Genomic DNA, 21,950 nt, shown 5'->3' with positions numbered 1-21,950 from the left:
TGAAGGACTCCAGAGACCAGACCATCAGCAAGACTGCACCACCCCTGTTAACTGGATGGAAATGGACACAATCCCATGCAATGCAGCATGCTACATCAGCCCTGAGGCACAACGATATCGTGAGGCATATCCAGCTGGGAAGAGGAGGCTTTGGCCTTGCAGCAAGTAAATGATCTTGGGGCAAGGCCTCAGCATCAGAGGAGAGGAAAATAAATGGTGGTTGAGGAGGTGTGCTATCAGGAGGAGGCTGAAAGAAGAGCAAAGGCTGCCTCTCTTGCCAAGCAGGGGCAATGGATGATGTGGGAAGGCCTGGAGAGGAGGAAGTTCAGCTGGAGGGAGCTCTGGGAAATGGAGGCAAGCAACATCAGTTTCATCATCAGGGCTACCTATGATGTGCTCATTCCAAAAATGTCCACCAGTGGTATGGCGAGGACCCAACCTGTGCCCTCTGCCCAACTCTAACAACTCAAAAACACATCTCGAGCAGTTATAGGACCTGACTCACACGAGGGTGACACACCTGGAGCCACAACAAGGTCCTCAGGAGTCTGGCAGCAGCTTTTGAGAACAACAGGAATACCATCAACCTCTTGCCCCTGAGGACAACCAATTCTATCACAGTACCAACATTCATCTCAGAGGAACAGGAAAAGCCAAACCATCCTATCAAACCAGAAGCTGAGTGGCTAGCCATGGCCTAGGATTGGAAGATGCTAGTTGATATTGGCCAGCAGCTAATCTTTCCGCCTGAAATCACAGCCACCACCCTTAGGCCAGACTTGGTACTATGGTCTCCTTCGCTGAAATTTGCATACATAGAGCTCACAGTCCCATGGGAGGATTCAGCTGAAGAGGTCTATGAACGCAAAAAACTGTGCTTCACAGAACTTGCAGCGGAAGTGCAACAACGAGGATGGAAGGCAAAAATTTATCTGGTTGAAGTGGGTTGCAGAGGTTTTGTGGCTTCTTCCACCATCAGGCTGCTGACAGACCTGGGAATCCATGGGCAAGCTCTGCAGAAGACAATTACAGTTGAGGACAAAATTATTAGCCCCCCTACAAAAACGTCATTGTTTTAAAGGTATTTCCTGAGTGCTTTTACACAGAGCAACACATTTTTAACACAGCTTTTTTAGATATCCTAGTTTTATTTTGGATGCTTACATGATTTTAGTTTGCACACAGAAATGAAAATATTCCACAAAAAACAAAAACTACCAGGGTCAAAATTATTAGCCCCCCTGATCCTAATAGTCAATTGTGTATCCTTTTTGCTGGATAACAGCCTGCAGTCATAGTATTTTTTTTATTACAAGTCTCTGACGCTTTTTTTGAGGAATCCCAGCCCATTCTTCTTTGGCAAATCTTTCCAGCTCCTCCAGATTTGGTGGCCTTCTGGCATGGATGTTCTTTTTTAGGTCACCCCGAATATTTTCAATGGGATTTAAGTCAGGGCTCTGTGCAGGCCACTCAGTTACATTCACTTTGGTCTTCTGAAGATAGCTCTTCACCAAGAGAGATGTATGTTTTGGATTGTTGTCATATTGAAAGATGAAGCAATGACCCAGACCCAGTGTTACTGCTGACTGCTTAAGGTTTTCTTTCAAAATCTCCACATCTTTCTTTGTTCATGATTCCTTCCACCTTGACCAGATTTCTAGTTCCAGATGCACTATAGCATCCCCACAACACAATACTCCCACCACCATGTTTCACTGTAGGGACGGTGTTCTTTGGGTTCTATGCCTCTCCCTTTTTTCTCCAAACATAAACGCTGCCTCTATGGCCAAAGAGCTCTAGTTTTGTCTCATCAGACCATAGGACACACTTCCAGTATGCATAATGTTTCTCCAGGTTGTCCTGAGCATATTTAAGTCTGGCTTAAAGGTGTCTCTTCTTCAAAAGTGGAGTTTTTCTTGGTCTGCATCCTCTCAGTCCATTCCAGTTCAGAGCTAGTGACTGTCTTCTTAGAGACTATGATTCCTGACGTGGCCAAGTCATTCACCAGTGTCTTGGCAGTTGTTCTGGGGTCTTTAGACCCATCTCTCACTAGTTTTCTTTCCAGGGTTTTTGAAATCGTTCACTTCCTATCTCTGCAAGGCTTGTTCTGTACTGTGTGGCTGTTTTTGAATTTCTGGATTATACTTCTCACTCCAGTTCTTGACACTTGGAAATGCTTGGATTGCTTTGTGCATCCCTCTCCTGCTTTGTCTACATCAATAATCATTTTTCTCAGGCCCAAACGGATTTCTCTAGTTTTGGGCATGGTGCTTTCTCAACTGACAGCTCAATGAGCCATACTGAGGCTTTTATACCATGTTTTAACTTAAATGTTAAGTGTAATCACTTGATTCACCTGATCACTTTTAAACACATCACCTGTGAAGTTACAGCACATCATTGCACAAAAGTGGTTTGTGCCATGACTTAATAAATGGTCATTTCTTAAAGGGGGCTAATAATAATGTCCCTGGTTATTTTAGTTTTTTTCTAAATAATGCTGTTTTGGTTTGCAAATATAAATAATTTGTGCCTTCTAAAGAAAACTAGTATGTTCAGAAATGCTATGTTGAAAATTCCTTGCTCTGTTAAAAAAGTACTTAGGAAAATCTTGAAGAAACTTAAAATTTCATAGGAGGGCTAATAATTTTGTCCTCAACTGTAGATCAGTCTCTGAAGCGGCCGAAATAAGCAGCCAATGAATGTGGATCAAGCAGAAGGACCCTTGCGGGGTTCAAAGAATATCAACTTGACCCATCCATTAATCCCCCTACCCCATCCCAAACTTGAGAACCCAGGTCAGAACCCCCCAGGAGGAGGTTAAACAAGGTATGAGGTCAGTTTGAGGCTTGACTCAGGGAAGAGGATGCCCCTGCCTTGCATAATCCCTGGAGTTGCACCATTCAAACATCTAGGCATTTCTCTCAATTGGGCATGGGACACAAGCTCAGGCTTGATCACCCTGTAGTTGGCCACCTTTGATGAGGGTGTCTAGTGTTGAAAGGCCAAAACACCCTATGACTGAGATGTCAGAGATACAGCTCCCATCCCCCTCTCAACATCTCCCTGGAATTTTCCTCCACAGCTGTAGTCGAGTGTAAGACTGGACCTCAGAGAGGGCTAACTAGAACAAACCTGAGGTCCAGTGCCTTGGTCTAAGTATTATGGACTGCTGATTCAAACATCTATAATGGCAACACTACTGATGATGTGTCCCGAAATTTACATCCTTCCCATGTCTGAGATACAGCTCCCATCCTCCTCTCAACATCAAGGCAAACCTCATGTGCATACCATCTATTGGCACAACGGACAGTTTAATATCATTGCCCATGTTTCATGATTCTACATAAACCAGCTCAGCAGCATTTAACCAGATATAAACACATATGACACATATACATCTCACTATTTGATTTAGTGAGTTTCTCTCTGCAGCTGAGGTCAGACCGAACCATGGCACCAGGCAAAAAGATAAAACAGACTTCATAAAGGAACAATAAAACAAAGTTAAAATGGTTTGGTCAATGTGGAAGTGTGCCAGTTTTCTAAGGCAGTGAAGGCGCTGATGGCCCTTTTTACACACAGATCTGCAGTTTTCATTAAAACTCAGTTTTTCATCAATTATAAGCCCATGGTATTTGTATGATTGCACTTGCTCTATAGTCTGACCTTTAATTAAAGTGACTCCATGCCTGTCCTGCTGTTTTCTAAAATCAATGATCATATCTTTTGTTTTTGATATGTTCAGGTGAAGGTAGGACTCCTCACACCACTGGACAAAGTCATCAATGACAGGGCCGTGACTGGTCTCCCCCTCTTTGAGTAGGCTGACAATGACTGAGTCATCAGCATACTTAATGATGGTCCTGTTATCATATTCACTCTGACACATATTTGTGTAGAGAATGTATAATAGCGGAGACAGGACACAGCCTTGAGGAGAACCAGTGGAGGAGAACACTGGGTTGGACAGAACCCCATTAATCCTCACTCTTTGTGATCGGTCTGTTAAAAAATCTAAAATCCAGGCTCTTCACAGGTTCCTCGGTGAGTGATGGTATCCTAGTGTTACCTAGTGAGAAGCTAAACTTGCCAGCCACCTTTCCTCTCTTCAGCACAAGAGACCTAGACTTAGCTGGCTTGAAGCTCATGCAAGCCCAGGAGATCAGTTCTCCGAGGCCACTCAGCATCCACCTCCAGCCTGGGACAAATGTAGCTGTCACTGTGAGGTCATCCATGAAAGCTCGGATGGGTGGCTGTCGGACTCCGGACTTGGTGAGGGGCCCCCTACACTGAACTTCCGCAGACTTCACCAGCATATACATGGTGAGCACAAAGAGGATAACCGAGATCGTACATCCCTTTTCAAGCTTGTGCCAGTCGGAGGTTGTTGATCCGGAGGAGACTCTCAGGCTGAAGTTGGCATAGTAGTCCAGGATGAGGTCTGTGAACTTCTTTGGGATGTGATGTCAGTTCAGTGCCTCTTCGACTAGCTGGTGGGGTATGGATCCATAGGCATTTGCAAGGTCCTGCCACAGCACACACAGCCACAGCCAAATCTCCCTTACTCCCCCTGGCTTGCCTGATGAGCTGGGTGACCATGCCTGTATGCTCTAAACACCCAGAGACCTTCAGAATCCCTCCTTTCTGGACCAAGGTGTCAATGTAGGAGTTCTTCAGGAAGTAGTCTGTCAGTTGCTTGGCAACGAGGCTGAAGACAATCTTCCCTTCAACACTCACCACTGAGACTGGGATCCACACACCCTCTGCCTGTCTCCACTGGTCTGCTACCTTGCCCCTCCTCCAGATTACCTTCATAATCCTCCAGAGCCTGTGGAGTAGCCTGGGGCAGTTCTTATAAACCTTGTCAGGCACTCTGCTGTGCCCCGGAGTGGAGCTTCCTCTTGCCCACCTCCTGGATCTCCTTCCACCCAGGCTCTTTCTTGTCGAAATCCAAAGGTGGTTGAGGAGGATTAATCAGGGACCTGCAGGGGCCCAGGTCATGCTCTCTGCGTTCATTGCTGTAAGTCTCCCTGAGGTGGTGGTCAACCTCGGCTTTGGAGTAGGCAAGTTGACCACTGCACTTCTGCCCTAGCAGCTGCTTTGTGAACCCAAATGGATTCACTAGGAAGGCAGCGCGTTGCCTGAACCTCTCCTTCCTCCTCTTCCTGTGCCACTTGGCCCTCCTCAGGATCATCAGCCTCTTCCGGATTATGCTGTGCTGCTCCGTAAGAGGTACCCTCTCTTCTTCACTGACTGCTTTGAACTGCCGCCTCAAGCTCTTCAGCTCCTGTCTGAGCTGATGGATCTTGCTAGCTCTATTATTCATGATGTAGGGGAACTTCACTGTTCACTTTTCCTCTAGACCAAACCTCTCTGTGGCTAGGCTGATGATGATCGTAGTCATCACTTCGAGGTGTCTTTCAGCTCCCCCTTTGGCAGGTGCTTCCAGGATGGTGTCGGCGTCTTCATCAAACTGGAGCCACTCCCTCTCCCTGCTAGCTTGGGGCCACTTCACCCGACGGTGTTCTGATGTTCTATGTGCATCTGGGGCTTGTTTCTGCACTAGCTCGTTAAATTGTTAAGCCCAGCGCTATCCCGATTCTGGGCTTGCTCTTTGTTCATTAACAACTAAGGCAACGCAAAATGTGTTTATTCTGCCCCTGCTTGTATGTACAGCAATCAGCATGGCAGATAGACAACAGTCCTCCCAAGAAAAGCCGGACACCGAAACTTCTCTCCAAAGCTTTTACTTGAGATTTTGCTGTAAAACTGTAACATACATACAAAACATGTCTCAGTTACATTCATTAATCCAGCACATAAACATAGGATTATACACTCAAATGAATAAGAAAAGACCGCTAGCTCAATGCTAACACAAATGGGAAAACCAATAGACATGCTAACGATTAGCATTTACAGATCAATTTACGATTTATAACGTCTTTTAATCTAGCAAAAAAAGTTCACATCAGAGACAGATTCTACTATTTGTTATCATAACAACTGAACATAAAATACTCACAGACAAACATTCTTTCTGGCCATACAACAGAATGAGGAAACGTGTCTGCTGTTTCCTTCTCATGTCCGCACTGGCTACGGCAACACCGGAAGTACAAAGCACACGCAAATGCAACTAACTGCGACCACCAGAGGTCCCCCTTTGCTTACTTTTAACAACAGAACATCACACTCCCCGCCTGTTATAATGCTTTTATAACACTATTCCCCTTTAACAAGTAAAACTACCTCTGAGACAGGACTAGAATAAACTTTCTGACTACCCTGTCTGACCACCTTCACATCCACCTTGCGAACTTTAGAGTCTTTGCTGGGAATGGCGTTCACCACCACTCCGACAGGCCACTCATTCCTCTTGACTTGTGCATCTTTAAGGAGCATGACATCTCCTTCTGAAAGATTTGGCTTATCCACATGCCATTTTCTCCTTGGTTGAAGTGATGTCAGATATTCCTGACACCAGCGCCTCCAGAATGTATTGGCCAGAGCCTGAACCTGCTTCCACTGCTTGCTGTAAAGATCTTTGAGGTTGTACTCTCCTGATGGTGGTGAGACTGGCTCCATCTTCTGTGTTAAGAGCATAGCAGGTGTCAAGACAGTAGGCATGTCTGGATCAGAAGACATGGGAACCAGAGGTCTGACGTTCATAATGGCCATAACTTCGGACATGAGTGTGACCAGAACCTCATGAGTCAGATGGGGTGTTTTTGTCTTTAACAGCAGTGCATCCAGTATTCTGCGAACAACACCTATCATTCTCTCCCACACTCCACCCATGTGTGAGGAGTGGGGAGTATTGAATGTCCATGTGCTGCCTTGGTGTTGGAGATAAGTGGTCAGCTCGGTGCTTTCAGAGTCTATGTTAAGCTCCTTGCATGCCCCGATAAAGTTTGTTCCATGGTCAGAACGGAATAGGTGGATAGGACCACGGATGGCTGTGAATCTTCTTAATGCATTTACAAAACTTGAGGATGACAGAGATTCAAGCACTTCGATGTGCACGGCTCTTGAAACTAGACAGGTGAAGATGACTGCCCAGCGTTTATTCTCAACAATGCCACCTCGAGTTCGCCTTGTGCTTATGATCCATGGGCCAAACACATCAGCGCCTACATTTGTGAATGGAGGACTAGGGTTGAGTCTTTCAGCAGGTAAGTTTGACATTTTTTGTTCTTCTGTTCTTCCTCTTAGCTTGTTACAAACCACACATTTATGTATGATGTTTGACACCAGCCTTTTGCCTCCAATCAGCCACAGACCAGCAGAATGGATAGCACCTTCTGTTAGATGTCTACCCAGATGTGCCACCTGTTCATGGTGATGCCTCACCAATAAGGTAGCTATGTGGTGCTTCTTGGGGACAATGATTGGGTGTTTCTCTTCCCAGGGTATGTCAGCCAAAGGAATGCGCCCTCCAACTCTTAGTAGGCCATCGGTGTTTACAATGGGATTTAGCTTTCTCAGAGGACTGGATTTGGGGATGACATAACCCTTAGAAAGACATTTCATCTCCTCAGCGAATACATCATGTTGAGCATTTCTAATGATTACTAGTTTTGCTTGTGTCAGAGTATTCATCTTGCTTTTCTGACCTTTCATGTAGAATCTGACTTTGTGTATGAGCTTGGCTATAGCCCTATTGAATGTCTTCCAACTGGAGAAGCATTCGAAGCGGTGTGACCCCAAGTCACTTTCAGAGGCTTTAGTTGTGAAAGTTGTGACCTGTTGTGGGCGTATATCTATGTCTGCATCAGGGTCTATAAGCTCAAATGTCTCTGACTGTGAGCAGGTGTCTCTGGACAAGAAGCCTGGGCCTTTAAGCCAGTTGGTGTCTTTGAACAGAGCTGCTGGCACTGAACGGGTTCCATGGTCTGCAGGGTTGTGTTCTGTGCTGACAAAATGCCATTGTTCAGGGTTCGTGGATTTCCTGATGCGAGCAACTCTGTTGGCTACATATACATAAAATCTTCTGTTTGTGTTATGGATGTAGCCCAAAACAATCCGACTCTCTGTGTAGAATGTGATCTTGTGGATGTCTATGTCGAGTTCATCTGTGATTAAGTCTGCCATTTCAGTGGCCAAAACAGCAGCACAAAGTTCCAGTCGTGGAATGGTGTGCGGAGGGTGTGGGGCCAGCTTTCATTTGCCCATGATGAATCCAACATGACTGTTTCCCTCCCAGTCGGTTGCTTTGAGGTAAGCCACTGCTGATATGGCCATACTGGAAGCGTAACAGAAGACACAAAGTTCTCTGTGCCTTGCAGAGCACAGTGAAACTGGCACATAGGGTCTGTCAATCTGAAGCTGTTCAAGCTGACAAAGTGAGTCCTTCCACAGTCTCCACTGTTCTTCCTTCTGTGCTGGTAGAGGAGCATCCCACTCAGCTTGATCTGCGGATAGCTCTCTGACCAAAGCCTTTCCTTGGATCGTTACAGTTGATACATAACCCAGGGGATCATAAAGGCCATTGACAGTAGACAAGATTCCCCTTCTTGTGAATGGCTTTTGGTCTCTGGATACACAGAAGGTGAATGTGTCAGCCTGTAGGTTCCAGGTGAGTCCTAGACTCCTCTGTAGTGGCAGTGGGTCTACAGTTAATTCCAGATCCACTAGGTTTTTGGCCCTCTCTTCAGGAGCAAAGGCATCCATTACTGCACAGCTGTTGGATGAAATTTTGTGTAATTTGATGCTTGACTCTGCTAACATTTCCTTTGTTCTTTTCAGGACAGAGATTGCTTCACCTTCAGTGGGAAAGGAGGAGAGCCCATCGTCGACGTAGAAGTTCCTCATGATGAATTGTTTAGCTTCAGCACCATGTTCTTTCTCTCCATGCAGGGCAGCTTTCCTTAGGCCATAGATGGCTACTGCAGGTGAGGGAGAGTTCCCAAAAACACGCACTTTCATGCGGTACTCTGTGATCTGTTTGCTTGGGTTGTTATCTTCAAACCAGAAAAATCTCAGAAAATCACGATGGTCTTCCTGGACAATGAAGCAGTAAAACATCTGCTGAATATCCGCTGTCACTGCTCTGGGTTCTTTGTGGAAGCACATGAGGACTCCCAGTAAGGTATTGTTCATGTCAGGCCCTCGCAGAAGAACGTCGTTGAGGGAAATGCCTTCATGCTTGGCACTAGAATCAAACACAACACGGATCTGGTCTCTTTTTTGTGGATGATAGACACCAAAGAATGGTAAGTACCAGCATTCTTGCTGTGGTGTAAGTGCTGGAGCAGGCTCTGCTTGGTCTGAGTCAAACATTGTTTGCATGAATCTGAAGAAGTGTTCTTTCATGCTTTGTTTCTTTTCCAACATGCGGCGCAGAGACATGAGACGGTTGATGGCGTGCTGTCTATTGTTGGGTAGTTGTGGCCTGTTTGGCCTGAAAGGCAGAGGCGCTACCCAGCAGTTTGCTTCATCCAAGCACATCTCTCTGTCCATGAGGTTAAGGAACAGTTCATCTTCAATGGACATACCAAGCTTGTCATCATGCTGTGTTCTTTGAAATACATTTATGTTTAGGCTGTCTGCTTTGTAGCTGTGACTGACTGCTGAGATGCTTGGGAAGCTGTGGTGAGACTCAGGGCCATCAATTTTCTCTTTTACAACTAGACTGCTGGTGCATGGGCTGAGGATGGAGTGGCGCCCACTCATTAGCACACTGGTTCTGAAGACACTGGCGCCAGTTGCTTTGTGAGTTCTTCCCAGGCACACATCTCCAATTATCACCCATCCAAGGTCAAGCCGCTGGGCGAATGGTGCGCTGTGAGGGCCATTACACTGTTCTCGTACCTTGTGCACCTGGATCACGTCCCGTCCGAGGAGTAGCAGGATAGATGCTTCTGGGTCTAAAGCTGGGAGTTTATCCACCAGGTGCTTAAGATGGGGATGTCTGGCTACCTCTGGAGATGGTATTTCAGACCTGTCGTCTGGCAGCATGTCACATTCGATCAGGGTAGGCAAAGGAATTTGAGTGTTGCCATCTAGAGATTCCACTATGAAATTGCTAGCACGCCGCCCTGCAGTGTCGAACACCCCTGAGCATGTCTTCAGAGTGTATGTTGATCCTTCTCCTTTAATGCCGAAGTACTCAAAGAACTCTGTTCTGCCCAGTGACTTATTACTTTGTTCATCGAGAACTGCATAGGTCTTCATAGCTCTGTCCCTTTGCCCTGCAGGGTAAACAAGCACAAGACAGATTTTGGAGCATGACTTTGAAGTGTTAACGCTGCCACAGATTTTTGTGCATTTTGGATTCACTGATGAGACAGCCTCCACTTGCTGTTGCTGCTCCCCGCCATGGTCTGTACCAACCTGCTGGACATCAGTTTTCCATGGGGCAGGCCCTGGATGTAATGCTGAGAAGTGTTTGTCACTGTTACACTCCTTACACTGCACAGGCTTGTCACAGTCTTTGGCAACATGGCTAGATGATGCACAGCACCTGAAACAGATGTGCTTTTCTTTCAGATATGCTTTTCTTTCATCCAGTGTTTTGTTTCTGAAGCCATTCTCAGTGGATGTAGCTTGTTATGTAGAGGACACTGTTTGTCAAGATTATCACCAGGTTGGGTCGCTGTAGTGCCGCCACTGTTGTTACTGTCTGTTGAGACTTCAGTCCTTTTCACAGCAACTGATGTTCTCACCTGGTTGCTAGTGAGGCTACTTTTTTCTGTCTTGGCCTTGCACCATGATCCTGTTATGCTGGTGAAGCTGGGGTCATTGCGTGTTTTGCTTGTTCACAGATGAAGTTAACAAAGACTGAGAATGGTGGGTATGGAATCCTGTGTTGTTCTTTATAGCGTGATCCAACAGTAATCCACTTTTCTTGTAGTGTGTGTGGGAGTTTCTGGACTAAGGGGCTGACTCCGCGTGAGGTGTTAAAGTAGGAGAGGCCAGGTAAGTACCCATCCTCCTTAGCTGCTTCAAACTCCATGAGAATGTCTCCAAGTTCCCTTAATTTGTGATTATCCTTGACTGAGATTTTGGGAAAATCTTCAACTTTTTTGATGAGGGCATTCTCGATCACCTCTGGTGAGCCATAGACATCTTCCAGTCTCTGCCATAACATCCTCAGGCCTGAGGTTGGATTGTGAATGTGTACTGCTCTGATTCTTTTAGCTTGTTCAGATGACGATGGTCCAAGCCATTTGCACGAAAATTACTTTTTTTAACTCTGAAAATTGCAACTTTCACAGCTTCTCCACTCTTTTGTCCAGTGCAATGTATAAATATGTTCATGATGGGCCATTTAATGATCTTATAAGTGCCATATTGTATCGTAAGTGTACTTTGTACTTTGAAAAGTCTAATGTCAAGGTCATGTTGTAGGTTAAAGGTCAGCAAAATGCCTAGTTTTTTCAAAAATTCATACCATTCCAACATTTTACCAAATATGTCCTAAGTTCTCTTTCCTCTGATTTCCTGGTGAGATCCCCCAAGGCCTTTGGCCCTTTCAAAGCCACATTACAGACTAAATATTGCAACATGTACATTCCATTTGAATTTGCCGCTTATAGTGTGGCAGGAAACACTAGCACACATTTTGGTGGGAATCACTAACACTTCATTCGTTCATTCATTTTCTGAACCTGCTTTATCCTCACTAGGGTCACGGGGCTGACATATAGAGACAAACAATCACTCTCACATTCACACTTATGGGCAATTTAGATTGACCAATTAACCTATCAGTGCATGGTGGGAGGAGCCAGAGTACCCAGAGAGAACCCACGCAGACACAGGGAGAACATGCAAACACCACACAGAAAGGTCCTACCCCCATCGACTGGTGTTGGAATCGAACCCAGGACCTTCTGTCTGTGAGGCACAAGTGCTATCCACTGCACCACTGTGTCGCCCGCAATGGAATGTATACATGTGAATTGCAAAGTCATGTGAAACTACTGTTTGATATTTTTGACATGTCTATATGGATAATACATTGAGTAAATAGTTCTGTTTAATGTGTCTTATTGAGTGGAAGTTGTTTGTGGTCAATAGATGTGTTATGAGGAGAGAACCTGAGCCCAACATTTGGAAGAATCCACATTAACAGCTTAATTCCATCAAATATGCATTTTTGACCATTTGGGTGACCTTTGACCTATAATTTGACCTTGACACTACACCTTTTGTAGTGCAAAGCACTCTTAAGACATGACATGTCTCATAAAAAAACATTTAAGGGCCCAGCATGAGTATATTGCTACATTGTACTTGATCAAAAGTGAAGAAGGTTTGAAAGTTGCCAAAAACCCCATGTTTTCAGGGTTGAAAAAGTAATTTTCGGGGTAGGAGGGGTGGTTTGGGCTTGATTTGAATTTTTTTTCACATTTTTGTATTCCCAAGACATGGGAGCATTAGAAAATCTGTGCTAAAGTTGAATCTGAAAATTTTCCTGAAATAAGACATTATGACCAAAACATTATAAAACTGTAAAATAAGAGACGTGCAAGACAGAGAAAACAGAACCACACCACTCATGACAAACAATGGTCCCAGGTGTTACATTTAGCCTGCTCATGAATATTAAAAACTCAAACTATGAAGTCATGTTTACGGGTGTTTATTAAGACTTGCTGGCCAAGTTGCCTCCCTCCTTTGTCAGACCTGGACTCAGGTAGGTGGAACAAGACAGAGATGCTATAGAGGCAGGTACTGGTGGAGATAAATGTTGATTATGTTATAAAGGGAATGTGCATGTAGTGTGTCTACAATGTAAGGTCAGGCTTAGTCTCAAAGAAATGGTTCTGTGATCACTTTACACTTAAAACATATATTTATTAGCTTTACAATGATGGTTATAACATGATGAACCATGACCATGACTGTTATTCTCATACGTGGATGTAGGGTCCATATTTTCTACTTCCATTGCTGAGCTGGCCTTGTTCACTCATTTTTCTTATCAATATTTAGCACTTAACTCCTGACAATGTTTTCTATTTGAGGTTTGCTGTTTTAGTACACTTGGCTTGGCTTGCAGATACTTTATGTGACTGCATATTGGTTAATTATACTGATTCCAACAATGTAATTCCTTTATGCGTGTATTAATGAGTATTTACTATGTTGTATCCTTGGGTATTCTCAGGTTTTGATCCAGTATGAATTTCTCAGTGTTGCCTGGGGGTAACATGACTTCATCTTATCAGGTTGGATGAAACAGTATGACAATAATAATGTCAAGTATAGAACTAAAGTATCACTTGTATGCATCAATGATAGAATTCATTTTTATTTTACTTCACTGTGAGAGTAAAATATGTATTAGTTAGCTTTACAGCTGCATCATTTTACATGTGACCATAAAACTATTCAGAATACTGCTGTGTGCACATATGAATGTACTTGTGGATAAACATGATGCTTGAAAATATAGCAGCTTTGCATTAAAATCCTTTTGAAGTGAAGGGTCATGAAACTAAATGAAAAATAAAATAAGTTAGATGTTTAGAAATGTTAGAATGAGAGCAATGTTCACATTTTAATGTTAGCTGACTAACTACCTGGAATAGCAGCAAAAAAACAGAGCTTATAGTACATTTTTCAAACATCATATGTATAAAGGAGTTAAACAGCCAGTCAGCTGGGTCTCCTATTGCACTGCTTATTTCAATGTTATATATTTTAAAGGCTTATTTTCTTTTTCTCTCATTTTTCTTTCTGTCACTGAATAAGGCAATCAGAGATACTTTTGGCCTTGCATTTACAAAGAACCTGATAGTGGTTTTGGTCTGGCTCATCCTCAGCTACATCAATGGCACCTTGATAACCACATTTTTTAAGCATCAGGTAAACACACGAAGACACCTAATTTTAATGTCCTTATATATTTGTATTGTACATACCAGTTTCTTTATATCAAAGGTTTAAAGGTTTGCATTTTTATAGTTTTGTTGCTTCTGTATGTAAGCAGCAGTTCCACTGCTGTTGTTTGTTAAAAAATTAGATGATTATGTCTGTGACAATTAAAAATCTAAATCTGATACATGATGGGACAAGTACTTGTATCCTTTGCTTAAGTATGAACAAAGGATCTAAGGATCTGTGTGAATTCTGCACTAGAAGAAAAGGTTCCTTTCTTCAGTGCATATACAGCTGTACATCAGCAAAATGCAGTTTAAGTGTTAACTGTGCAGTAAAATGGTTTCTGTCAGTGTTTGCTATTATATATGACAGTTTGATTAATGTTACTGCTGCATTCACATGTGCTGCTGTATATGCTTGAGCTCATATGAATGGCTTTATGTACAGTTGGTTTATTTTAATCTAAAGTGACACTAATATTCTATAAGATCATCATATGTTTGTGGTGTCACTGTCCTGTGAGAACCAAAGTCAACTGTTCCTGAGCTCAGACAAACAGGCTTCTTATCTTTGTGATATTCTCTTTTCCAGTGACACCAAGAGTGCTTTTAACCTTTTAACAACATCTGTTTTCATGGAAACCTAACCTTAAACAGGCTTAGGCTTAGTGCAACTGCTGCATTTCCCCCACCCTAGTACAAACAAGGAGAGGTGGGCTGCTACTGAAGGCACCAGAGGACCAAATCCAGTTTTTAGTCAGTTCCTTGGTAATTATCCCAGTATGTATGTTTTAAACAAGACAAGGAGCCAGGGGACCAGAGAAAACAGCACAGGAAAATATGAAAACTCCATACAGGAAAGCCCTGGAAACATCCTCTAGTTTCAGTGTATAAAATTTGGTTGAAACACAACCTAATCCACTTCAGGTTAAACTTGGCTCAGATGTAACTTTAACCTTAACTATAGAATGAATCACCTGCATTGTAGAGAATTTGTTCAACCTTTGAAGTAGCACTTTAATTCTTTGGTTTTTCAAATGAGTTGCAAAAAACTAGTCGAGTAAAAAATTGCAATATTTGCTTCTCTCGAACCACCGAACATCCATCTTACCTTCCCCTTTTTCCCCTGTCCTCCTTTGCTTTGTCCAGGCATTTTATGAAGACCCTCGCTACATCCTCTTCATCCACATGGTGATCAACGATGCCATCCAGTTAACAGTTACCATCACACTCTTTGTCCTCAGTTATATTTTCTATAAAATCAATGTTTCCTTCTGCTGCTTCTTCATCCTGGTGGCAGTCTTCACCACGAGGAACACACCGGTCAATTTAGCCAGCATGGCCATAGAGCGCTACATTGCCATTTGTCACCCGTTACGCCACCGCCAAATCTGTACTGTCAGAAGGACCTACATAGTCATTGGCTTGATTTGGTTTATTTGTGTGGCTCCGGATATAACAGACCTATTTGTGACACTTGCAACAGAGTCTTTGAGCTTTTTCCATGAGTCAGTATTCTGCTTACGACACAATGTGTTCAAAGATCCGATCCTGGCCTACAAAAGACAAGCCTTTGACATCATTTATTTCTCTGCTGTCTTTCTGACTCTGGTTTTCACCTACTTGAGGATCATGTTTGCAGCCCGGGCCTTCTCCACAGAAAAAATGTCAGCCCAGAAGGCCAGGAACACCATACTGATCCACGGAGCCCAGCTAGCCATGTGCATGCTGTCCTACATCTCCCCGAGCGTGGAGATCATGCTGCATCTCATCTTCCCTGGCCGAGGCCTAGAAATCAGGTTTGCAAACTACCTGATTGTCTATATCCTGCCCCGATTCCTGAGCCCTATCATCTATGGAGTCAGAGACAAAATGTTCAGAAAATACCTCAAGATGTACCTTCTGAGTAGCAGGTGTAGGGTTGAGCTCCACAGAGTAGGTGTCTGGAACAAAACTGACAGATAATAGAAAATGTTTGCTGGAATGAAGGCATTTAACCTTGTTTTATAATGATATTGTAAAGGACTAATTTTAATGAAATAATTTGTACAATCAAAGCACAGTGCATGAAAATGCTGATGACAACCCTATACAAAATGTATGTACAGTATGTTATCATTGTTTTACAATTTTGATTAGTTCTGCATATTAAAAATAAACATGTATAGTCATTCTAATGTCAAATACTGGTTCACTTTAAACAAGGGCTGGAGTTAAAACAGTAATTGATTGACTGATTGATTGTTGATTGTGTTAGGCTTGTTCTGACTATAAAGAAGAGGTTTAAACCACAAAGAAATGTCCATTTTTATTTTGATGAATCAGAAGCTGACATTGTTTTATTTATTTTATACGAAGTCCCTTTAGTGACGTGAGAAAAAAAACGTGTGGCCCCGAGTCAGTAATGCCTGGCCACAATATACTAAAGCATGTGTACAATTTACAAAGCACGGGCACGATTAACAAAACATGTATGTTTTTGGAAATTGTGTACACGTTATCATAGGGAACCGTGGGTACAAATTACTTAAACGTGGTCATGATTAACATAATGTGCGCACGCTATTGAAAATTGTACACACAAGATACCAAAAAATCATGTGTACAATTTGTAAAATGTGCTCACATTATATTCAATCAGGTGCTGTAGTGCGTACCTTATCAGACATAAGAGCATCTAGATCTATGAGGCTTAAACATGGATCTCCTGAGAGTTTACCATGGGTTAGGCATGGTGCAAAAAGAAATGCTGGCAATTCTAGCCACCCAACATGGGACCAGAGTCGAGCAACGTTAAAAAGAAAGCTCACAGCAAATGGTCTCTGCCATCGTAATTAAGATGATTTACAGCACATTATTGATTTCATTTTGGACCAACTCCAAGTCTCCAGGAGATTCCATGGGTATACTGAATGCATATATAACAGTTTGTGTGTTTGGAGAGAGGATATGCACATCATCCTGAGTAAACTCAACCCTGAGGGTTCCCAATATCGCCATCAGCGACGCCTCCAAAAGAGGCTATACTTTTCTTGTGGACCACACTTCATATGGCATGTAGATTCTTATGACAAACTGAGCCCATATGGGATTGGCATTAACGGCTGCATAGACGGGTTCAGTTGTAAAGTTATATGGCTCAGAGCTGCCCACACTAATAGCGATCCACATGTGATTGGAGGCTGTTATGCAGAGGTAATAGAGTGGAGCAGGTGGAGAGCTACCCAACACTTATGCTAACAAACATGGGGATGGAGAATGTTGTCCTTTGGGATATGCAAGTTTACCTCTGGCAAAATAACACATAGTAGAGCAGGCCAGTCAAGCTTTTTGACAGGGAGGAGTAGTGCAAATCAAAGAATAGAGAGCTGGTGGGGCATGATGAAGAGAGAAGGAATTGAGCACTACATCCAGATGTTTGGTGAGCTCAATGATGAGGGTATGTGCACAGGTGACTACCTGGACAAAGTGTTGATCTAGCTGTGTTTCATCGGACCCATCCAGGTGAGGATTGTAGTCTACACGTTTAAATAGATTGATACATTTAATGACCGCAACTTTTTGCCATTTTAGCTCTTTCTTTTAAGAGGCGTAAAAAGGTTGCATAAATACTCCCAGCACAGTGCTTAGGCTATATACCTACACATAACACATAATTTGTTCCATTCACTTATTTGTTCTTTTCTTGGAAGTATCTTTTACACATTGCTGTTTGTGTGTTTTAGGAAGTGCTAAACAGCATCAGGGGCATCTGGAATGTACATTGCATCTGCCCCTCTACAAATCCAGATGCTCCGTCTGGCATACCTGATGTGTCATGTATGTGGCATCACACCTGTGGGGGGCTGACGACCATCTTGTCCCTCTAAATGAGAATGACTTGGCTGTCTGCAAAGAAAACTGCGTATTCCTCAGCTCCTTTCCATGCCCCGATGTATTTAACTTTTGCGCAATTGTCATGATTGAGAGAGGATTACAGTTATCAAATTGTTCTCACCAAGCACTTGAATTGTATCTTACTTTGCAAGACATTGTTTGTCCACTAATATTGGAGTAGAGAGCATTCACACACAATACTTTTCCAAAAACAACACACTGCTTATTGTTAAAATTCAAATACAAAACAATGTGCAATATTAAGAACTGGTTCAGGAGTAAAATGAGTAATAAAATGAACAAACCAGTAAAAGAACATTACATTTTTTGCACATTTTTTGTAAACAAATTGTCAAGACAGAGTGAATGACTGGACTCAAATGCAGTGCTGAAGGGTAAGTGTTTTATTAACAGAAAAATAAACATGAAGAAACAACACAAAACCTGGAGGGAGATAATGCAGAATCCACAGTGTGACGAAGATTGGGGTGATGGAGAGAATGTGTGTGACGGACAGTTTGGATTAGGCACTCAGTGATGGACAGTTAGTGTTTTTAACGTTCAGTTCCCTCTGTTATTCTTGTATATCTTTGTTCTATTCTTATACCTTCTACTTCAAATTTCTTCATTTGATGTCTGATTATTACTCCTAATTTTTATTGTGTTTAACAGTACAGGTCAGTGTTTCCAGCATATTCTCTACAGGAATGTGTATTTCAGCACCATGGACATAAACATAAAATACATGCTGGCCAAAGTTCAATCATTTGGCTCTTGACATCCCATTACTTCATATATCAATGTTCCTCTAACTTCTACCTTATTACTTCCTGAATGAATGACAACAAAACAATTAGGGATGCACCAATACCACTTTTTTCCAGACCTAGTACGAGTACGAGTACTTACATTTGAGTACTTGCCGATACCGAGTACCGCCACGAGTACTTATTAATCCCATTCCAGTTCTTAGTTCCTTTTGTAAATGTGCTTTATTGTCGTTGTCATTAGTCTGACTGGAACAAAGTGCTGCTACTGACATTTAATATATTGGAATGAGCATTTCTCAATTAATCCACCAGGGGGTACCGCTCTGAATTAACCATACTAGACAAATACCATGAAGAAGAGTAAAGTTTTTTAAGAAGAAGACAGTCAGTAATAACAAACATGGAACCAGCTCGACTCGACTCAGCTTATCTCGACTCTGGTACCAGATACTATTCCTGGAGACCGTTTCCATTACAGGATACTATCAACTTTACAGTGCCTGGACGTCATGGCGATGCAGCGCATTACTTCCGTGTCGTCTGCTCAGAGAGTTGCTGATAAACTCACTCGTTGCGTGTTGTCTCGTCAAGCTCATGCTGAATTTTTACGTCAGCCCCCAATGACTGAATCTCCTAATTGAATGGTGTAGTTTTGCGGGCTGTCATCATGTGGATTAACCTACTGCTATATGTGTTTATACGTCACATTTTAGTATCTGGTCCCCAGTCTTGGAACCTCAGCAGAGGTGATACCAAAAAACTAGTACCAGGTACCAGATTCCAGGTCCTTTTTTGTAATGGAAACACAAAAAGGCCGAGTTGAGTCAAGTCGAATCAAGCCAGCACCACGTAGTGGAAATGTGGCATTAGGTGTTATCAGCAGGTGGTGTCATACCTTTCTCATCTGTGGAAGCGTTTTCGCTAGTAAGGTTTAAAAGAGAAGCTTCAGCAGGTAGGGAAAAGATAAATGAGCCATAAGTTTCATTTTCACTTCTGCTGGTGGCAGTCTGCACTGCTCCATACCCCCGGCCCAGCCCTAGATAGCTGTCATTAAATCTGTCAGTAGTTCTTCATTAATTCACACAGTCGCTCTTTGAACAGATCCTCTACCTCCACAGTTCCTGGTGGTATTCTCCATCTAGGTACGCATCCGCGAGCACCTGGAAAATGGATGGAATGTACACAGAGGACGGACAGAACACTCCATCCATATCTGTCTGTGTCTTTAATGTTACTTGCAGTCAGCGTTACTTTTATCATCGTCATTTATTTTGAAAAATCTCCACACTCTTCACACTCCCCACACATTATTTCACCGCCGCGTACCTGCTGCATTTAACAGCAAATGTCATGTGGCCATAAGTGGTATCGGTGCATTTGTATTGGATTACTTTTACGTGTACAAATACGAATACACACATTGAGTATCAGAGCCGATGCCTGATACTGGTATCGGATCAGTGCATCCCTAAAAACAATACTCTAAGATTAAACTATGTTATGTTTTGGGGGTTTTTTTGCCCATGGAGAGGAAAAGGATTAACATGGACAGCATCCATAATTCTGGGGTTTTCATTGTGATTTTTGCACAGGTGAAAGTTGACATGATTAGAGATGTCCATCCATAATTTGGTAATGACTAATCACTGTTTTCAGACATGGCAACATTAAGCTTTTTCTCTATAATGTGCGGCTATGGAGAGGAAAACTTTTAATGCATATAGCATCCATAAAAGTGGGGTTTTAATTTTGATTTTAAGAGGTGAAATTGAAGAGATGGCATGACTAGAAATGTCCACACAAAATTTGGTGATAATTGACCGCAGTTTTTGGACATTAAGCTACATTAAGCTTTTTTACATAAAGCATTTTAGACTGTCCCCCCATGAGATGTTGGGGAGCTTATATTGTGCAGATACATTATACAATTGACCTTTTCATTTTCTAGTTTGTCAGTTAAACCTTGCTGATGCCCCTGTCATTGAGGAAGTCCTTCAGGCTCAGCTCCATTAGTGGCAGTGGCCCCGCATCAAGAGATTTAGAAACGGTCAACTGTCACTCCGTGCGTTTACATGACAACTTTTATTCCTGGTTCAATCTGATTAAACATTAGATCCTATTTAAGATGCCCATATAAACACTTTATTCCAGCTGAAAAAGAATTGTTCAGATTAAATTTAAACCCGAATAAAGTCACTGGTCTAATCCCCTTTTAATTCCTAACTAAATTATTCCTCGGACATGTAAACCCTTTATTCCGTTTGGACTTTATTCCTGCCATTCTGCGCATGCTCATTGTCTTGTCCTGTCGCGATGACGCACACATTCTGTGCTGGTGGAAGAATATGCAATGCAGTATAGTCAACTCAAACCGTTCCAGTGGGCTATTCTGATGGTATCTACCAGCCTGGAAAACCCTGTTTTTTTATTAATTTGTCATACACTAATGAGTTAGATAAGTGGGCAAATCAGTTTGCACTGCAGTGCAGATTGCCTTGTTCTCGCAGCCCTTCCGTTAGCTTAGCTTAGCCTAGCTTAGCATAATCGCTTCATTCCTATGGTCAGACGTAGCCAGGCTTTATAGGTGATTCGTAGTATTTTATGAGTGATTTTGTGAAATTCAATTCTCCCTAATCATTACTTTAGTCTGGTGGGGTCAATATGATCACAAATTGAGGCTCACATCATGGCGATGTGACTTACTGCAGTAATAAAATCTTGGGAAATAAAAACTAATGCAAAACTAAAACAGTAAAGCAAAGCTAATTTAGTGCATGCATCCCTTCCAACAAAAAGATTTTCTAACTTCCGTCAGCACAACAGTCCCAAGATTGTATGAGTTCAGTAAGTCGCAGATCTAAAGAAATAATTAGGGAGAATCGGATTTCAGAAAATCACTTACAAAAGACTACAAATCACCTTTAAAAAAACTGGCTACGTTTGACCATGGAAATGCAGTGACTATGCTAAGCTAAGCTAACAGAAGGGCTGCGAGAACAAGGCAACGTGAGCACTGCAGCGCAAACCCTTTTGCTCACTTATCTATCTCATTAATACCTCATGTAAACCTTTATTTGGGTTTAACATTTCCATATAAACAGAAGAGAAAATACTTTAGTTCTGAATTAATTTCTTCTGGAAAAATAAATCGGATTTAATAAACATCATGTAACCATTCCCACTGTTTAATAAAATCCTATAATCATAAGCTAGTTAAACACTTGCGTGTTCACTACAAGCACAACACTAACTTACTCGAGATGGAATTTCTCGTTTGGTATGTTTTTTGTGACTGGGTCATTTCTGGCATGGGAAGCACATGTAATGGAACAGGATTTGTTTACAATTAAATAAAGCGAGCACTTGATTAAGGAAAATGAGAACTCGTTTCAACCAAGTCATGCCAATGTGGGAAATATTGTACATGTTTCATTAATTCATGCTCACGAATTAATGAAACGTGTTC

At 42.5% G+C, this 21,950-nt stretch overlaps 1 protein-coding gene across 1 annotated transcript; it reads left to right on the top strand.

Moving 5' to 3' along the window:
- The first annotated feature begins 13,166 nt into the window (after nt 1–13,166).
- LOC115419939 (odorant receptor 131-2-like) lies at nt 13,167–15,803 on the top strand. The gene is made up of 3 exons (XM_030135010.1): nt 13,167–13,184; nt 13,711–13,824; nt 14,988–15,803. Exons 1-3 carry the CDS (start codon nt 13,167–13,169, stop codon nt 15,801–15,803), a joined length of 948 nt encoding a protein of 315 aa, XP_029990870.1.
- The last annotated feature ends 6,147 nt before the right edge of the window (nt 15,804–21,950 follow it).

Source organism: Sphaeramia orbicularis, chromosome 5 (assembly GCF_902148855.1).
Source record: "Sphaeramia orbicularis chromosome 5, fSphaOr1.1, whole genome shotgun sequence".
Classification (NCBI taxonomy): Eukaryota; Metazoa; Chordata; class Actinopteri; order Kurtiformes; family Apogonidae; genus Sphaeramia; species Sphaeramia orbicularis.
Note: the sequence above shows the minus strand (reverse complement) of the source record. Positions and strands in the feature narration are given on the sequence as shown.